This window comes from Anopheles coluzzii, chromosome 3, assembly GCF_943734685.1.
Source record: "Anopheles coluzzii chromosome 3, AcolN3, whole genome shotgun sequence".
NCBI classification, from domain to species: Eukaryota; Metazoa; Arthropoda; class Insecta; order Diptera; family Culicidae; genus Anopheles; species Anopheles coluzzii.
Window position 1 is genome coordinate 46499123 of NC_064671.1, and position 12573 is coordinate 46511695.

General features: G+C 40.1%; 3 protein-coding genes across 3 annotated transcripts; all 3 read left to right on the top strand.

Moving 5' to 3' along the window:
* Positions 1-9332: 9332 nt before the first annotated feature.
* On the top strand, positions 9333-10079 carry LOC120958090 (peptidyl-prolyl cis-trans isomerase-like 3). The gene is made up of 3 exons (XM_040380658.2): positions 9333-9421; positions 9487-9842; positions 9910-10079. The coding sequence occupies exons 1-3, from the start codon at positions 9419-9421 to the stop codon at positions 10034-10036; spliced, it is 486 nt and encodes a 161-aa protein (XP_040236592.1). The 5' UTR covers positions 9333-9418; the 3' UTR covers positions 10037-10079.
* Positions 10080-10152: 73 nt separating this feature from the next.
* LOC120958092 (uncharacterized) lies at positions 10153-10908 on the top strand. The gene is made up of 3 exons (XM_040380659.2): positions 10153-10330; positions 10395-10431; positions 10495-10908. Exons 1-3 carry the CDS (start codon positions 10276-10278, stop codon positions 10823-10825), a joined length of 423 nt encoding a protein of 140 aa, XP_040236593.2. The 5' UTR covers positions 10153-10275; the 3' UTR covers positions 10826-10908.
* Positions 10909-11002: 94 nt separating this feature from the next.
* LOC120958089 (thioredoxin-related transmembrane protein 2 homolog) lies at positions 11003-12368 on the top strand. The gene has a single exon (XM_040380657.2). The coding sequence runs from the start codon at positions 11161-11163 to the stop codon at positions 11983-11985; it is 825 nt and encodes a 274-aa protein (XP_040236591.2). The 5' UTR covers positions 11003-11160; the 3' UTR covers positions 11986-12368.
* Positions 12369-12573: the final 205 nt, after the last annotated feature.

A 12573-nucleotide genomic window follows, 5' to 3' on the forward strand; every position in this document is an offset into this window, starting at 1 on the left:
CAGTGAAGTTCAGTTTCGCGTTTAGGGTCGTATATGGCAAGCACCGGAGCTACTATCAATTTATCTCGGAGTGTTTCAAATGCTTTTTTACACTCATCATCAAAAATAAATGGAACATTGTTTTTCAAAAGATTAGTAAGTGGTTTTGCAATACTAGAGAAATGTGGAACAAACCTCCGGAAAAACGAAAAAAGACCTAAACATTGTTGTACCTGTTTTGTGTTCTGAGGAACAGGATAGTTTTTGATAATTTTTACATGATTATCGCTAGGACATATACCTGAATGATTGGCCTTGTATCCTAAGTAATCCAATTCATCGTAAGCAAACTTACATTTATCAAGCCGTAGCTCCAACCCATTATTTCGTAGAGTATGCAAAACTTCACTAACTATTTCAAGATGTTCTTTAAAGTCTTGAGAAGCTATGAGAATGTCGTCAATGTATACAACCAGCTTTTCATTCTCGATGAATTTCCGCAAAATTGTATTAATGAAACGCTGAAATTCAGCTGGCGCGTTTTTTAATCCGAAGGGCATACGCGTGTACTCGTACTGGCCGTCTGGAGTAACAAACGCTGTGAATTTAATTGAATCCTCGTCCATTGCCACTTGATGAAAACCACTCTTTAGGTCTAGTAACGTAAAGAATTTTTTATTGCCCAAGTGTTCTAGGCACGTCTCTATGAGTGGAAGCGGGTAGTTGTCGCGGATTGTTACTTTATTAAGAGGTCGGTAGTCGACACACTTACGAATTTCGCCATTTTTCTTCCTAACGAGTACCAGTGCGGAAGCATAAGGAGAGTTACTGGGTCTTATTATATTTTTCTCTAATAAATCCTTCACAATGACTTTTACTTTATTCCTTTCATCGAAAGAAAGTCGTCTAGGCTTTGTGAAAATAGGAGTATCATGAGTTAAGCTAATTCGCATTTTATGAGCAGATGGTATTATATGTTTATCCGGAAAATTAATGTAATTATTGGACACTATTGATCTTAAAGCAATGCCTTGTTCTTTAGAAAGATGTTCTCCAACATTTATAGTGCTAGCCTCATCGCTAATATTTATAGAACACATTTCAGAAAAAGTTGTGTCATATTGTTGTTTATGTTCAGATTTGTCTGATATCGAAATGAATTTTGAAGAAATATTGGGATCGGACAATTTCGAATCTTTGCATACCTCTGGTAAGGGAGCCTGGATCGAACTACGTAAAAGACCCAACGTTTGGAGCTTATGGTAAAAACCCGGTTTTTTTAAGTTCAGAATTTTATCTTTATTTAAATTCATCAGCATAAGTTTGCTGTAATGTTTACGGAATTGAGCGAGTGTGATGTTAAATTCTGATAACAAATCTCTCCCTACTATCATGGATAGGGACATGTAGCTTTTTGGTAAAATATAGAAATTGTGAATGAATGTTTGATTACGAAAACTAAGTTTTAGCTGTACTGTTCCAAGAGTTTGTAAATTCACATTTCCTATTCCTCGAAATCCACTTGGTTGGGGAGCGCTTAGTTTTGTAACCGGAACAATGGCTTCATTTATGAAGCTTTTAGAGCTACCGGAATCAAAAAGAGATGTTATAATTAACCCTGGGCTCCAAACATTGTTTCTCTTAAAAGCTACACTTACCTCCTGATAGGCCTCAAGTTGAACGAAATTTCCATTTTCCCCAGAATCTAGATGCGCTGTTTCATTGTCGTTGCCCTGTACCGCAGCAACCGTTAGTTGACGTCTATCTGGGACAGGACAGTTGCGAATGACATGTGATGTGCTACCACATCGGAAACAGGAACCCGGAGCTCGGCGAGGTTGTGTGCATTGCGATGAATGATGTCCATGATTCGAGCAGTTATAACATCGAAGAGGTTCTGTCGTCGTTTGTCTTGGTGGAATCGGTCTCGGGGAAATGGTGTTGATGTGAGATGGGCTGCGGCGTTCTGGGTTTTTGCGCAACAGAAGATGGGATTCATATCGCTTAATGTTGTCAATCAGGTCGTAAATATCGCGGTAATCCTTGGTCACAAGGCTATCATAGAGAGGGTCACGAGAAAGTCCTCTGATGACATAAGTTATGATAGCCTCCTCACTCACGTGGCCTGACATTCCCAGCGCATTTACTCGGTATACATAGCTTGTGTACGACTCAGAAATTTTCTTGTAGACCGATGCTAATTGGCTATGAATAACGGCTTCGTTACAGCGATCAGGAAAAGCCTTTTTAATTGTGTCAGCGAATTCGTCGAATGTCTTCAAAGTGTTACGGAAGCCATTGTACCATTCGCTTGCTGCTCCAGTCAACCGACTGCCTGCATATAAAAGCATCGTGCGATCCTGCCATCCATATAATTCGCTATTGTAGCGAATCGTATTGATCCACTTATTGATACCGAGGCCGTCAGAAAATTCCGGTATCAAATGTTTCAACTCCTCGGGATGAACCAATCGACCATCCGTAAACGTTTGCCGCTGTTCCATTTCCATAATGTTTGCTCGTAGCGCCATTAATTCCAATTGATGAGAAGTTGCGTCGAATGAAGCACCTTGCGTCGAAGATGTCGGAGCAGCTTTGTCTTTCATCAAGATGGCGGCTGCTGCAACGTGGTTTCCATTGTTCGTCACTTCGTCTTCATCTGCACACACTCTTTGAGGAATGAAATTCTGGGTTGATTGTTCCTCCATTTTGTTTTTCGGTACACTTTGCTCGTACAACATGCGTAGTTGTGGTAAAGTTGCTTTCGGAGGCACTTCGATGTTAGCAACTTCCAAAGCACAAAGAAGTTCCTCTTTTGTAAGCATTTTTCGGCACAAACGGTTTATCCCACTTCTGAATTGTAATCTTTCTTAATTTCGGAAGAATTAACTGAAGGCTGAAGAATTGCGTGTTTTCTGTTTTAGCGCTCAATCACGAATGACATCTCTATTTGACAGTATTGCCTGAGATACTTAAACCTAGGTGTGATCGCACAAACAAGATGTACATATAGAAAAGGTGTATGTGTAAGGATGTCAAGGTGTATGTGTGAGGTATATACAAATTCGAATTTCTAATTTCTACAGCTCGGCCATCCTGACGAGAAATTGACCTCAATTTTTCCTGCATATGTATAGCCCTACCCTTAATCTTAAGTGTAGCTTTATGAACATATTCCGATCAAGCTCCCCCCAGAGGCACTATCCATCTTCTCAACTTGTCCGACTCCAACACTCCATCATATGGTATTTGCGTCATTTGTATTCCATCGATATCACGTATAACATATCTGTCATTAGGTAAACGTTTGTGGATAACGTATGGACCTTTATATCTGGCAATGAGTTTTTTGTTTGAATTTGGTGTGTTATCTACATTTTTAATTACAACAAACTCTCCTTCATTGAATACGGGAGCAGGGCGATGGTGTTTAGCATGTTGTTTCTCATTATTTTGTTGTGATTTTAAAATATTGAATGATGCTTCTGCACGTATAGTTTCTAAATCTGAAAATGCTTTGTTTTTGTCTTCTAAATATTCGGTCAATATATCTACTGAAGGGCCTCGTTGGTTAACACCAAACAATAGCATAGAAGGGGAAAAACGAGTGGACGAATGAATGGTATTATTAAGAGCGTATTCTGTAGATAGCAAATGGGTCACCCAATCTACATGGTCGGTCTGATTTGATAATTTGCTCAATATGGGACGAATAATGCGATTGACCCTTTCCACTTGACCATTAGCTTGTGGTGATCCTGTGGCATTCAACACATGGCTAATTCCGCGAGAAGAAAGGAAATTGGAAAATGCGGCTGAAGTAAAGCATGTACCTCGATCGCTAATTATTCTTTTAGGTCGACTGTAGTAAGAGAAATATTGTTTTAGAGCATTGCACACCTCTTTTGTACTAGTGGAAGTTGTTGGATACAATTTAACGAATTTCGTAAATGCGTCTATTACTACCAATAAGTATTTTTTCTTTAAAGATGATGTAGGTAGCGGTCCAAAATGGTCAATGTGCAAGGTATCAAATGGGTAAGGTTCTTTTTGGATGCTATGAAGGTTCCGATTATTTACTCTAGATGGAGCAGAGTGAATAATGCACTTCAAGCAGTTATTTATAAAGTTTATTATCCGTGTTTTTCTGTTAGGAAACCAATAATTCTGATCTATTTGGTTGCAACATTTTTCGGCTCCCAAATGACCTATTTGTTCGTGTATTGATCGTATCAGATTATTAACCATTTCTGTTGGCACGTATAATTTTAGCCTATTAGAAGGTGATCGTTTGAATACAATACCGTCTTGTAATTGGTAACCTTCGACATCCGTCGTCTCTAACTCTTTTTTCAGAGTTTGGATAAGCGGATCCCTAGCCTGAGCTACACGTATTTGGAAGTCAATATCAACATCATCGAAGGCAGCCAAATGTTCCAGTCGGCTTAATGCGTCTACATGACTCATTGCTAATCCAGGGCGATGTTGAATAATGTAATTATAATTCTCCAGGAACAGTGACCAACGTGCTATCTTTGCGGACGAATTTCTATTTTTAAGCGTTTCTACCAGAGAATTACAATCAGTCACTATCTTTATTGGAATGCCGTGTACATAGGTATGGAAACGTTTGAGCGCATATATAACGGAAAATGTTTCAAGCTCGTAGCTGTGTAATTTAGCTTCATCAGCCGAAGTGGTTTTGGAAAAATACGAAATAGGGTGATATCTACCATCATCCTGTTTTTGCAAAAGCACAGAACCAAAAGCTATCGAACTTGCGTCACAGTGAAGTTCAGTTTCGCGTTTAGGGTCGTATATGGCAAGCACCGGAGCTACTATCAATTTATCTCGGAGTGTTTCAAATGCTTTTTTACACTCATCATCAAAAATAAATGGAACATTGTTTTTCAAAAGATTAGTAAGTGGTTTTGCAATACTAGAGAAATGTGGAACAAACCTCCGGAAAAACGAAAAAAGACCTAAACATTGTTGTACCTGTTTTGTGTTCTGAGGAACAGGATAGTTTTTGATAATTTTTACATGATTATCGCTAGGACATATACCTGAATGATTGGCCTTGTATCCTAAGTAATCCAATTCATCGTAAGCAAACTTACATTTATCAAGCCGTAGCTCCAACCCATTATTTCGTAGAGTATGCAAAACTTCACTAACTATTTCAAGATGTTCTTTAAAGTCTTGAGAAGCTATGAGAATGTCGTCAATGTATACAACCAGCTTTTCATTCTCGATGAATTTCCGCAAAATTGTATTAATGAAACGCTGAAATTCAGCTGGCGCGTTTTTTAATCCGAAGGGCATACGCGTGTACTCGTACTGGCCGTCTGGAGTAACAAACGCTGTGAATTTAATTGAATCCTCGTCCATTGCCACTTGATGAAAACCACTCTTTAGGTCTAGTAACGTAAAGAATTTTTTATTGCCCAAGTGTTCTAGGCACGTCTCTATGAGTGGAAGCGGGTAGTTGTCGCGGATTGTTACTTTATTAAGAGGTCGGTAGTCGACACACTTACGAATTTCGCCATTTTTCTTCCTAACGAGTACCAGTGCGGAAGCATAAGGAGAGTTACTGGGTCTTATTATATTTTTCTCTAATAAATCCTTCACAATGACTTTTACTTTATTCCTTTCATCGAAAGAAAGTCGTCTAGGCTTTGTGAAAATAGGAGTATCATGAGTTAAGCTAATTCGCATTTTATGAGCAGATGGTATTATATGTTTATCCGGAAAATTAATGTAATTATTGGACACTATTGATCTTAAAGCAATGCCTTGTTCTTTAGAAAGATGTTCTCCAACATTTATAGTGCTAGCCTCATCGCTAATATTTATAGAACACATTTCAGAAAAAGTTGTGTCATATTGTTGTTTATGTTCAGATTTGTCTGATATCGAAATGAATTTTGAAGAAATATTGGGATCGGACAATTTCGAATCTTTGCATACCTCTGGTAAGGGAGCCTGGATCGAACTACGTAAAAGACCCAACGTTTGGAGCTTATGGTAAAAACCCGGTTTTTTTAAGTTCAGAATTTTATCTTTATTTAAATTCATCAGCATAAGTTTGCTGTAATGTTTACGGAATTGAGCGAGTGTGATGTTAAATTCTGATAACAAATCTCTCCCTACTATCATGGATAGGGACATGTAGCTTTTTGGTAAAATATAGAAATTGTGAATGAATGTTTGATTACGAAAACTAAGTTTTAGCTGTACTGTTCCAAGAGTTTGTAAATTCACATTTCCTATTCCTCGAAATCCACTTGGTTGGGGAGCGCTTAGTTTTGTAACCGGAACAATGGCTTCATTTATGAAGCTTTTAGAGCTACCGGAATCAAAAAGAGATGTTATAATTAACCCTGGGCTCCAAACATTGTTTCTCTTAAAAGCTACACTTACCTCCTGATAGGCCTCAAGTTGAACGAAATTTCCATTTTCCCCAGAATCTAGATGCGCTGTTTCATTGTCGTTGCCCTGTACCGCAGCAACCGTTAGTTGACGTCTATCTGGGACAGGACAGTTGCGAATGACATGTGATGTGCTACCACATCGGAAACAGGAACCCGGAGCTCGGCGAGGTTGTGTGCATTGCGATGAATGATGTCCATGATTCGAGCAGTTATAACATCGAAGAGGTTCTGTCGTCGTTTGTCTTGGTGGAATCGGTCTCGGGGAAATGGTGTTGATGTGAGATGGGCTGCGGCGTTCTGGGTTTTTGCGCAACAGAAGATGGGATTCATATCGCTTAATGTTGTCAATCAGGTCGTAAATATCGCGGTATCCTTGGTCACAAGGCTATCATAGAGAGGGTCACGAGAAAGTCCTCTGATGACATAAGTTATGATAGCCTCCTCACTCACGTGGCCTGACATTCCCAGCGCATTTACTCGGTATACATAGCTTGTGTACGACTCAGAAATTTTCTTGTAGACCGATGCTAATTGGCTATGAATAACGGCTTCGTTACAGCGATCAGGAAAAGCCTTTTTAATTGTGTCAGCGAATTCGTCGAATGTCTTCAAAGTGTTACGGAAGCCATTGTACCATTCGCTTGCTGCTCCAGTCAACCGACTGCCTGCATATAAAAGCATCGTGCGATCCTGCCATCCATATAATTCGCTATTGTAGCGAATCGTATTGATCCACTTATTGATACCGAGGCCGTCAGAAAATTCCGGTATCAAATGTTTCAACTCCTCGGGATGAACCAATCGACCATCCGTAAACGTCTGCCGCTGTTCCATTTCCATAATGTTTGCTCGTAGCGCCATTAATTCCAATTGATGAGAAGTTGCGTCGAATGAAGCACCTTGCGTCGAAGATGTCGGAGCAGCTTTGTCTTTCATCAAGATGGCGGCTGCTGCAACGTGGTTTCCATTGTTCGTCACTTCGTCTTCATCTGCACACACTCTTTGAGGAATGAAATTCTGGGTTGATTGTTCCTCCATTTTGTTTTTCGGTACACTTTGCTCGTACAACATGCGTAGTTGTGGTAAAGTTGCTTTCGGAGGCACTTCGATGTTAGCAACTTCCAAAGCACAAAGAAGTTCCTCTTTTGTAAGCATTTTTCGGCACAAACGGTTTATCCCACTTCTGAATTGTAATCTTTCTTAATTTCGGAAGAATTAACTGAAGGCTGAAGAATTGCGTGTTTTCTGTTTTAGCGCTCAATCACGAATGACATCTCTATTTGACAGTATTGCCTGAGATACTTAAACCTAGGTGTGATCGCACAAACAAGATGTACATATAGAAAAGGTGTATGTGTAAGGATGTCAAGGTGTATGTGTGAGGTATATACAAATTCGAATTTCTAATTTCTACATATTAAACAATAAGTTTATTATAAAACACTCTTTCACGTTGTTTTGTTATTTTCCCTGCGTTTCTCCGCTATTCTGATGCTCCTGGATAGATCGTTTATTTCTTTTTACTCAGTGTTTTGGCTGTTGAACACCGAGGACGAAACTGCAAGCTTCTTGTTTGTCCGGCTTCTACCGAAGTTCTGACATAAACTTCAACGCTTCAACACATCGTTGTTTACTCACACACCCATGTTTTCAAGCGTTCATATGAGGCAATGGGTTAAATCGAGCTGTTCACGAGGAGTTTAAGCTAAAAATGTAGAACAGTTGTCACCTGGGAACCCAATGTCACTTTTGTATTGAACTGTAATTTCTCAACAGCACGGATAAACGGAAAGCCGGATAAAAGGTACCCGGATAAACGGCGCTCCACTGTATATACCTAGGGTTTGAAGGAAAAAATCTGATTTTTTTTAATCATTGAACTATAAAACTCAGCCAAACAATCAAATCAGTCTAAATAATCCAGCGAAAATCAAATGACAGCACGTACGATAAAATCGTATCCAATGGAGAATTGCTGCGGCCCTAAGTGGTCGCGTGGAGTCCCGGGAAAAAGAACTTGCCATCATTGAGAAGAAAATGTGCATCTTTGTCCTTCTTTGGCTTAGAATTTCTAGTACAATTTTCAGATCGACACTTCAGAAAGACCTTCATTTCCCAAGCGCCACAGATTAAGTTTAAACGACTGGAAAATTGAATATCCATAGAAAAAAATGAAAGCTCCACAGCTTCATTGCTTTGATCAATAGATGGCGTATTACAACTCATCATTATATTGCTATCCTTTTCTTGCAATGTGTTTCGACAAATTTCATCTTATCATGACCTATATAGCCTTCTAACTTTCTGAGCAAAAATCTATATGAATGGTCGTGTGGCCAGATACGCGGGTATCAACACCATCGGCCATTACTCAAATCTCACTTGCTTCAGTGCTGGTGGTTTCCGTTGGAGTTTAGTATTTAAACAATCGTATCGCCGTTCTAGTTCTAGCGATGCATAACTTCAATGCGAAACCATACAACAGTACAGAGGAAATGAGAAAGCTCTCATGCAAGCGATGAAGCTCAACTGGTTGGGGTATCCCACCAACAGCGAGCGCCACCAGCTTTTTCGCTATTTTTAGAATGCATGAGTCGTTTGCCGTCTGCTAAACGAAGTCTTTCTATATTCCGTTTAGGTAGAGAACTTGAGTCGTTTAGAAGCCGTTTAGTGGTCGATTAGTGGATTTGTGGCACTTGGGTTGTGTATCCGCTGAACCAAATCTAATCCTTATCCTAGATAAACGATGCATATTCTCGTGAAATGGAACTTTCATTTTGCGCATTAGTACCCCCCCCCCCCTCCATCCCGCTTAAAACATCTTTCGCTTTCACTTCTTTTAACTCGAGTAAAATTTCGAGTTTTAACCTACCGCAAACTAACACTAAAATTTGGATGCGCCTACCGAAAACCGCCAAAATAATCTGGCCACACTGATTAGAAATGCAACATAAACAAATCGGTTGTGCACGTATCGTAAACAGAGCGCCAGGAAAATTAGAAAAATGGTTAGTTTTTGGTTATTTTGTTGAGAAAAAATGTTAATAACCTTCTTTTTCGATTTAATTCCCAGAGCGTAACACTCCACACAGACGTTGGAGACATCAAGATCGAGCTGTTTTGCGACGACTGCCCCAAAACTTGCGAAAACTTCCTAGCCTTGTGCGCTAGCGATTACTACAATGGCAATTTGTTTCACAGAAATATCAAAGGATTCATCGTTCAAACGGGTGACCCCACGGGGACAGGCAAGGGTGGCCAGTCAATTTGGAAACGAAAGTTCGAGGATGAGTTTAAAGAAAACCTGAAACATAACGAACGGGGGATGGTGTCGATGGCGAACAGTGGACCAAACACAAATGGAAGTCAATTCTTTTTTACCTATGCCGCACAGCCTGCCTTGGATCTCAAGTATACGTTGTTTGGTCAGTAAGTAATTCGTTGAGTGATCCGTTTAAAGGGCCTTTGATTAACGTAAAAATTAATACCATTGCAGAGTAATAGATGGATTCGAAGCTTTGGATGAGCTGGAGAAACTCACTGTGAATCCCAAAACCTACCGGCCTGTGGTGGAAAAGAAAATTAACAGTGTTACGATACATGCGAACCCACTGGCCGGATAGATTAAAAATGTATTAAATAAATTTGTAATGCTATTTAAATTGCCATGCTTTGTTCGTTAGCTAAATAGCTAGAATATGAATTGTTTTCATAAATTCGCACCTAAAAAAATGGTGATGTTTTAGATCACATTGAGCAAACCCCCATCTGTCAAACAAGCCAAACAAAACATTCTGCGCTTGTTTTGGGAACGGTTCGGCATCATCAGTCCGCAAAATTGCCAGTTTAATTAGTGTTAGCCATGGAGCACATTCCACCCATTCGACGACGGTCTTCATTATTTTCGACAAATCAAGGTACAGGCGTGTAAAAGGCTGTAAATTGGTATAACTTTCACTCATCTCTGCTTTTCTGTTGCAGTCAGTGATTCTGGTTCGGTCTCTAATGAAGCCATTAGGTAAGACTGTATTGTTGATCGGTATGAGATTATCCGATTATAATGATGCATCTCTTGTTTTAGATACGAGAAGCAGCTAAGACAGGAAATAAAAGAGTGGACCAATTTGATTCGGTTAAAGTATGTTAAGTTACAACAATTACGTACGGCGTCCTGCAAAGTTGATCAGTCCATCCTAACAGACGAACAGCGAAGATATCTAGCTGACGGTCCTACGGTGGAAAACTTTATTGCGGAAACTGAGACATTTGATAAAGCTATTACTGCTTACGTTACCCGCAAATCCTTCCTGATGGAGAGGAACGCATACATCGTCCAGGAAGCTAAAGCATTGGTTGAACTTGAGCTGAAAGACGCAATAGCTGACGAACTGGCCGACAGTATCATTGCATAAAACTGTATCAAAAAAGTATGATTAACGTAGAGCATCGAAACACAAAGAAAGCAACGCTGCTTGCCACATTTCAAATGAGGGGATCCGTTGTGTTTTGTTTTGCGTTTTGAACGCAGAAGGACGATGACACTTGCTTGACGCATTTAGATTATTAGATCAGTTTCGCTAGGGCTGTCGTTTTCGTGGCCCAGTTTTTGACAAGTCGATAATAGCCATAGCCAAGAAAAATAGAAGGCCGCCAAGGGAGGAAACATTAATTAACATACACTTACCAATAATCGCGGGCCGAGTTAACGTAATCAGACGCATCCAACGTAGATGCTTGAAAGTGAAAAATGTCGTTTAAGAAGGATCTAGTGCTGCTACTAAAACCCTATTACTGGGTTAACATTCTGATGAGCATTTCGTACATCGCCGCAAAACGAGCACCGTTCATTTGTAACTATTTATGGACTTATCTGTTTCAACAAGAGGACCAATGCGAACTCGATGGGCGCGAAACGGAGATCCTGTTCTTCCTACTGATCGTGGTCATGATCCGGACGAGAAAAACGGGCAGCGTGACGATGATTAACTATCTTACGTCCAGCTTCATGTACACCAAGATAGCGAACTTGGGCCTGTGGTTCTACAACGATATCCGGTTGGGCATGATCTACTTCGTGTTTTTCATTCTGGTTGCTCTTCTCCTGCCAGAGCCAACCTACACCGGGCCGGAGAATGTGTTGTACTTCCGCACCGAGAACGGATTGGAAGAGGAGCTGGAGAAAGACAAGCGCGTAACCTGGCTGGTAACGTTTTACACGGTATGGAATCCGGCGTGTGTGAATTTTGCTCCCATCTTTTCGGAACTGTCGAACGAGTACGCGCTTTCGAACCTGAAGTTTGGGAAGCTGGACATTGGACGATTCCCGAAGATCGGGGAAAAATACCACGTTTCGGACAGTTCCTTCAGCCGTCAGCTACCCACCGTGATCCTGTTTCGCCAGGGCAAGGAGGTGGCTCGCCGGCCCTATGCAGATAGTAAAGGCAAGCTGGTGAAGTTCTTCTTCTCTGCCGACAACGTTAAAGCTGCATTTGATTTAAACAATCTGTACAAGGAATGTAAAGATAATCCGATCAAGGCAATCAAATCGGTAGCAGAAAAGAAGAAGGACTAGTACGGGTCAAAGCAGAAGACAGTCACATTCATACCGCAAGATACATTTGGTGGCATTTTAGTAAAGAGTGTCGTGGTCTGATAGGGATTATCTTATCGGCATGGTCATCGTTTGAATGCAGACAGCTAATTAAACTCAAAGTGAACACAAGCACGTGTTGATCGCTACTGTAGGAATTATTTATCCGTCTATTAGGTTAAATTTGTGCAAAGGAACTTTGCTAAAAACAAGACATGGCAGGTGGAGAAGCTGTTTTCAATCTTTAATTTATACCAAGCGCACATCCACGAATACACGATTTTAATTTGTTTAAGTGTTGTAGTTTTCATAAGCATACTTGTTCCACGCGAATAGTCAAATAAAACCAAAAGTTGTAGTTACAATTACTGTGTCCAATTGTTTATTTGTATTATTTAATCATATTTTTATTTTGTTTCCATTTTGAAGGCAGAATTTCTTTACACTGATGACAAATCTCGTTTTCGGTCCGTTAATACGGTTTTCGCTGTTTTCTTTTTTGGTATCTAAATTAAGTTAGAAATATCATTTCTCAATGAGTTCAAGGCGGAAAGCAATAACAGCTCATGA

Excerpts from the sequence above, each read along its gene's own strand:
- LOC120958090 (XM_040380658.2), top strand. Across the intron at positions 9,843-9,909 it reads AAGTATACGTTGTTTGGTCA|AGTAATAGATGGATTCGAAG; the intron begins GTAAGTAATTCG and ends ATACCATTGCAG.
- LOC120958092 (XM_040380659.2), top strand. The coding sequence starts at position 10,276 with ATGGAGCACATTCCACCCATTCGACGACGGTCTTCATTATTTTCGACA. Across the intron at positions 10,331-10,394 it reads ATTATTTTCGACAAATCAAG|TCAGTGATTCTGGTTCGGTC; the intron begins GTACAGGCGTGT and ends TTTCTGTTGCAG. Across the intron at positions 10,432-10,494 it reads GTCTCTAATGAAGCCATTAG|ATACGAGAAGCAGCTAAGAC; the intron begins GTAAGACTGTAT and ends CTCTTGTTTTAG.
- LOC120958089 (XM_040380657.2), top strand. The coding sequence starts at position 11,161 with ATGTCGTTTAAGAAGGATCTAGTGCTGCTACTAAAACCCTATTACTGG.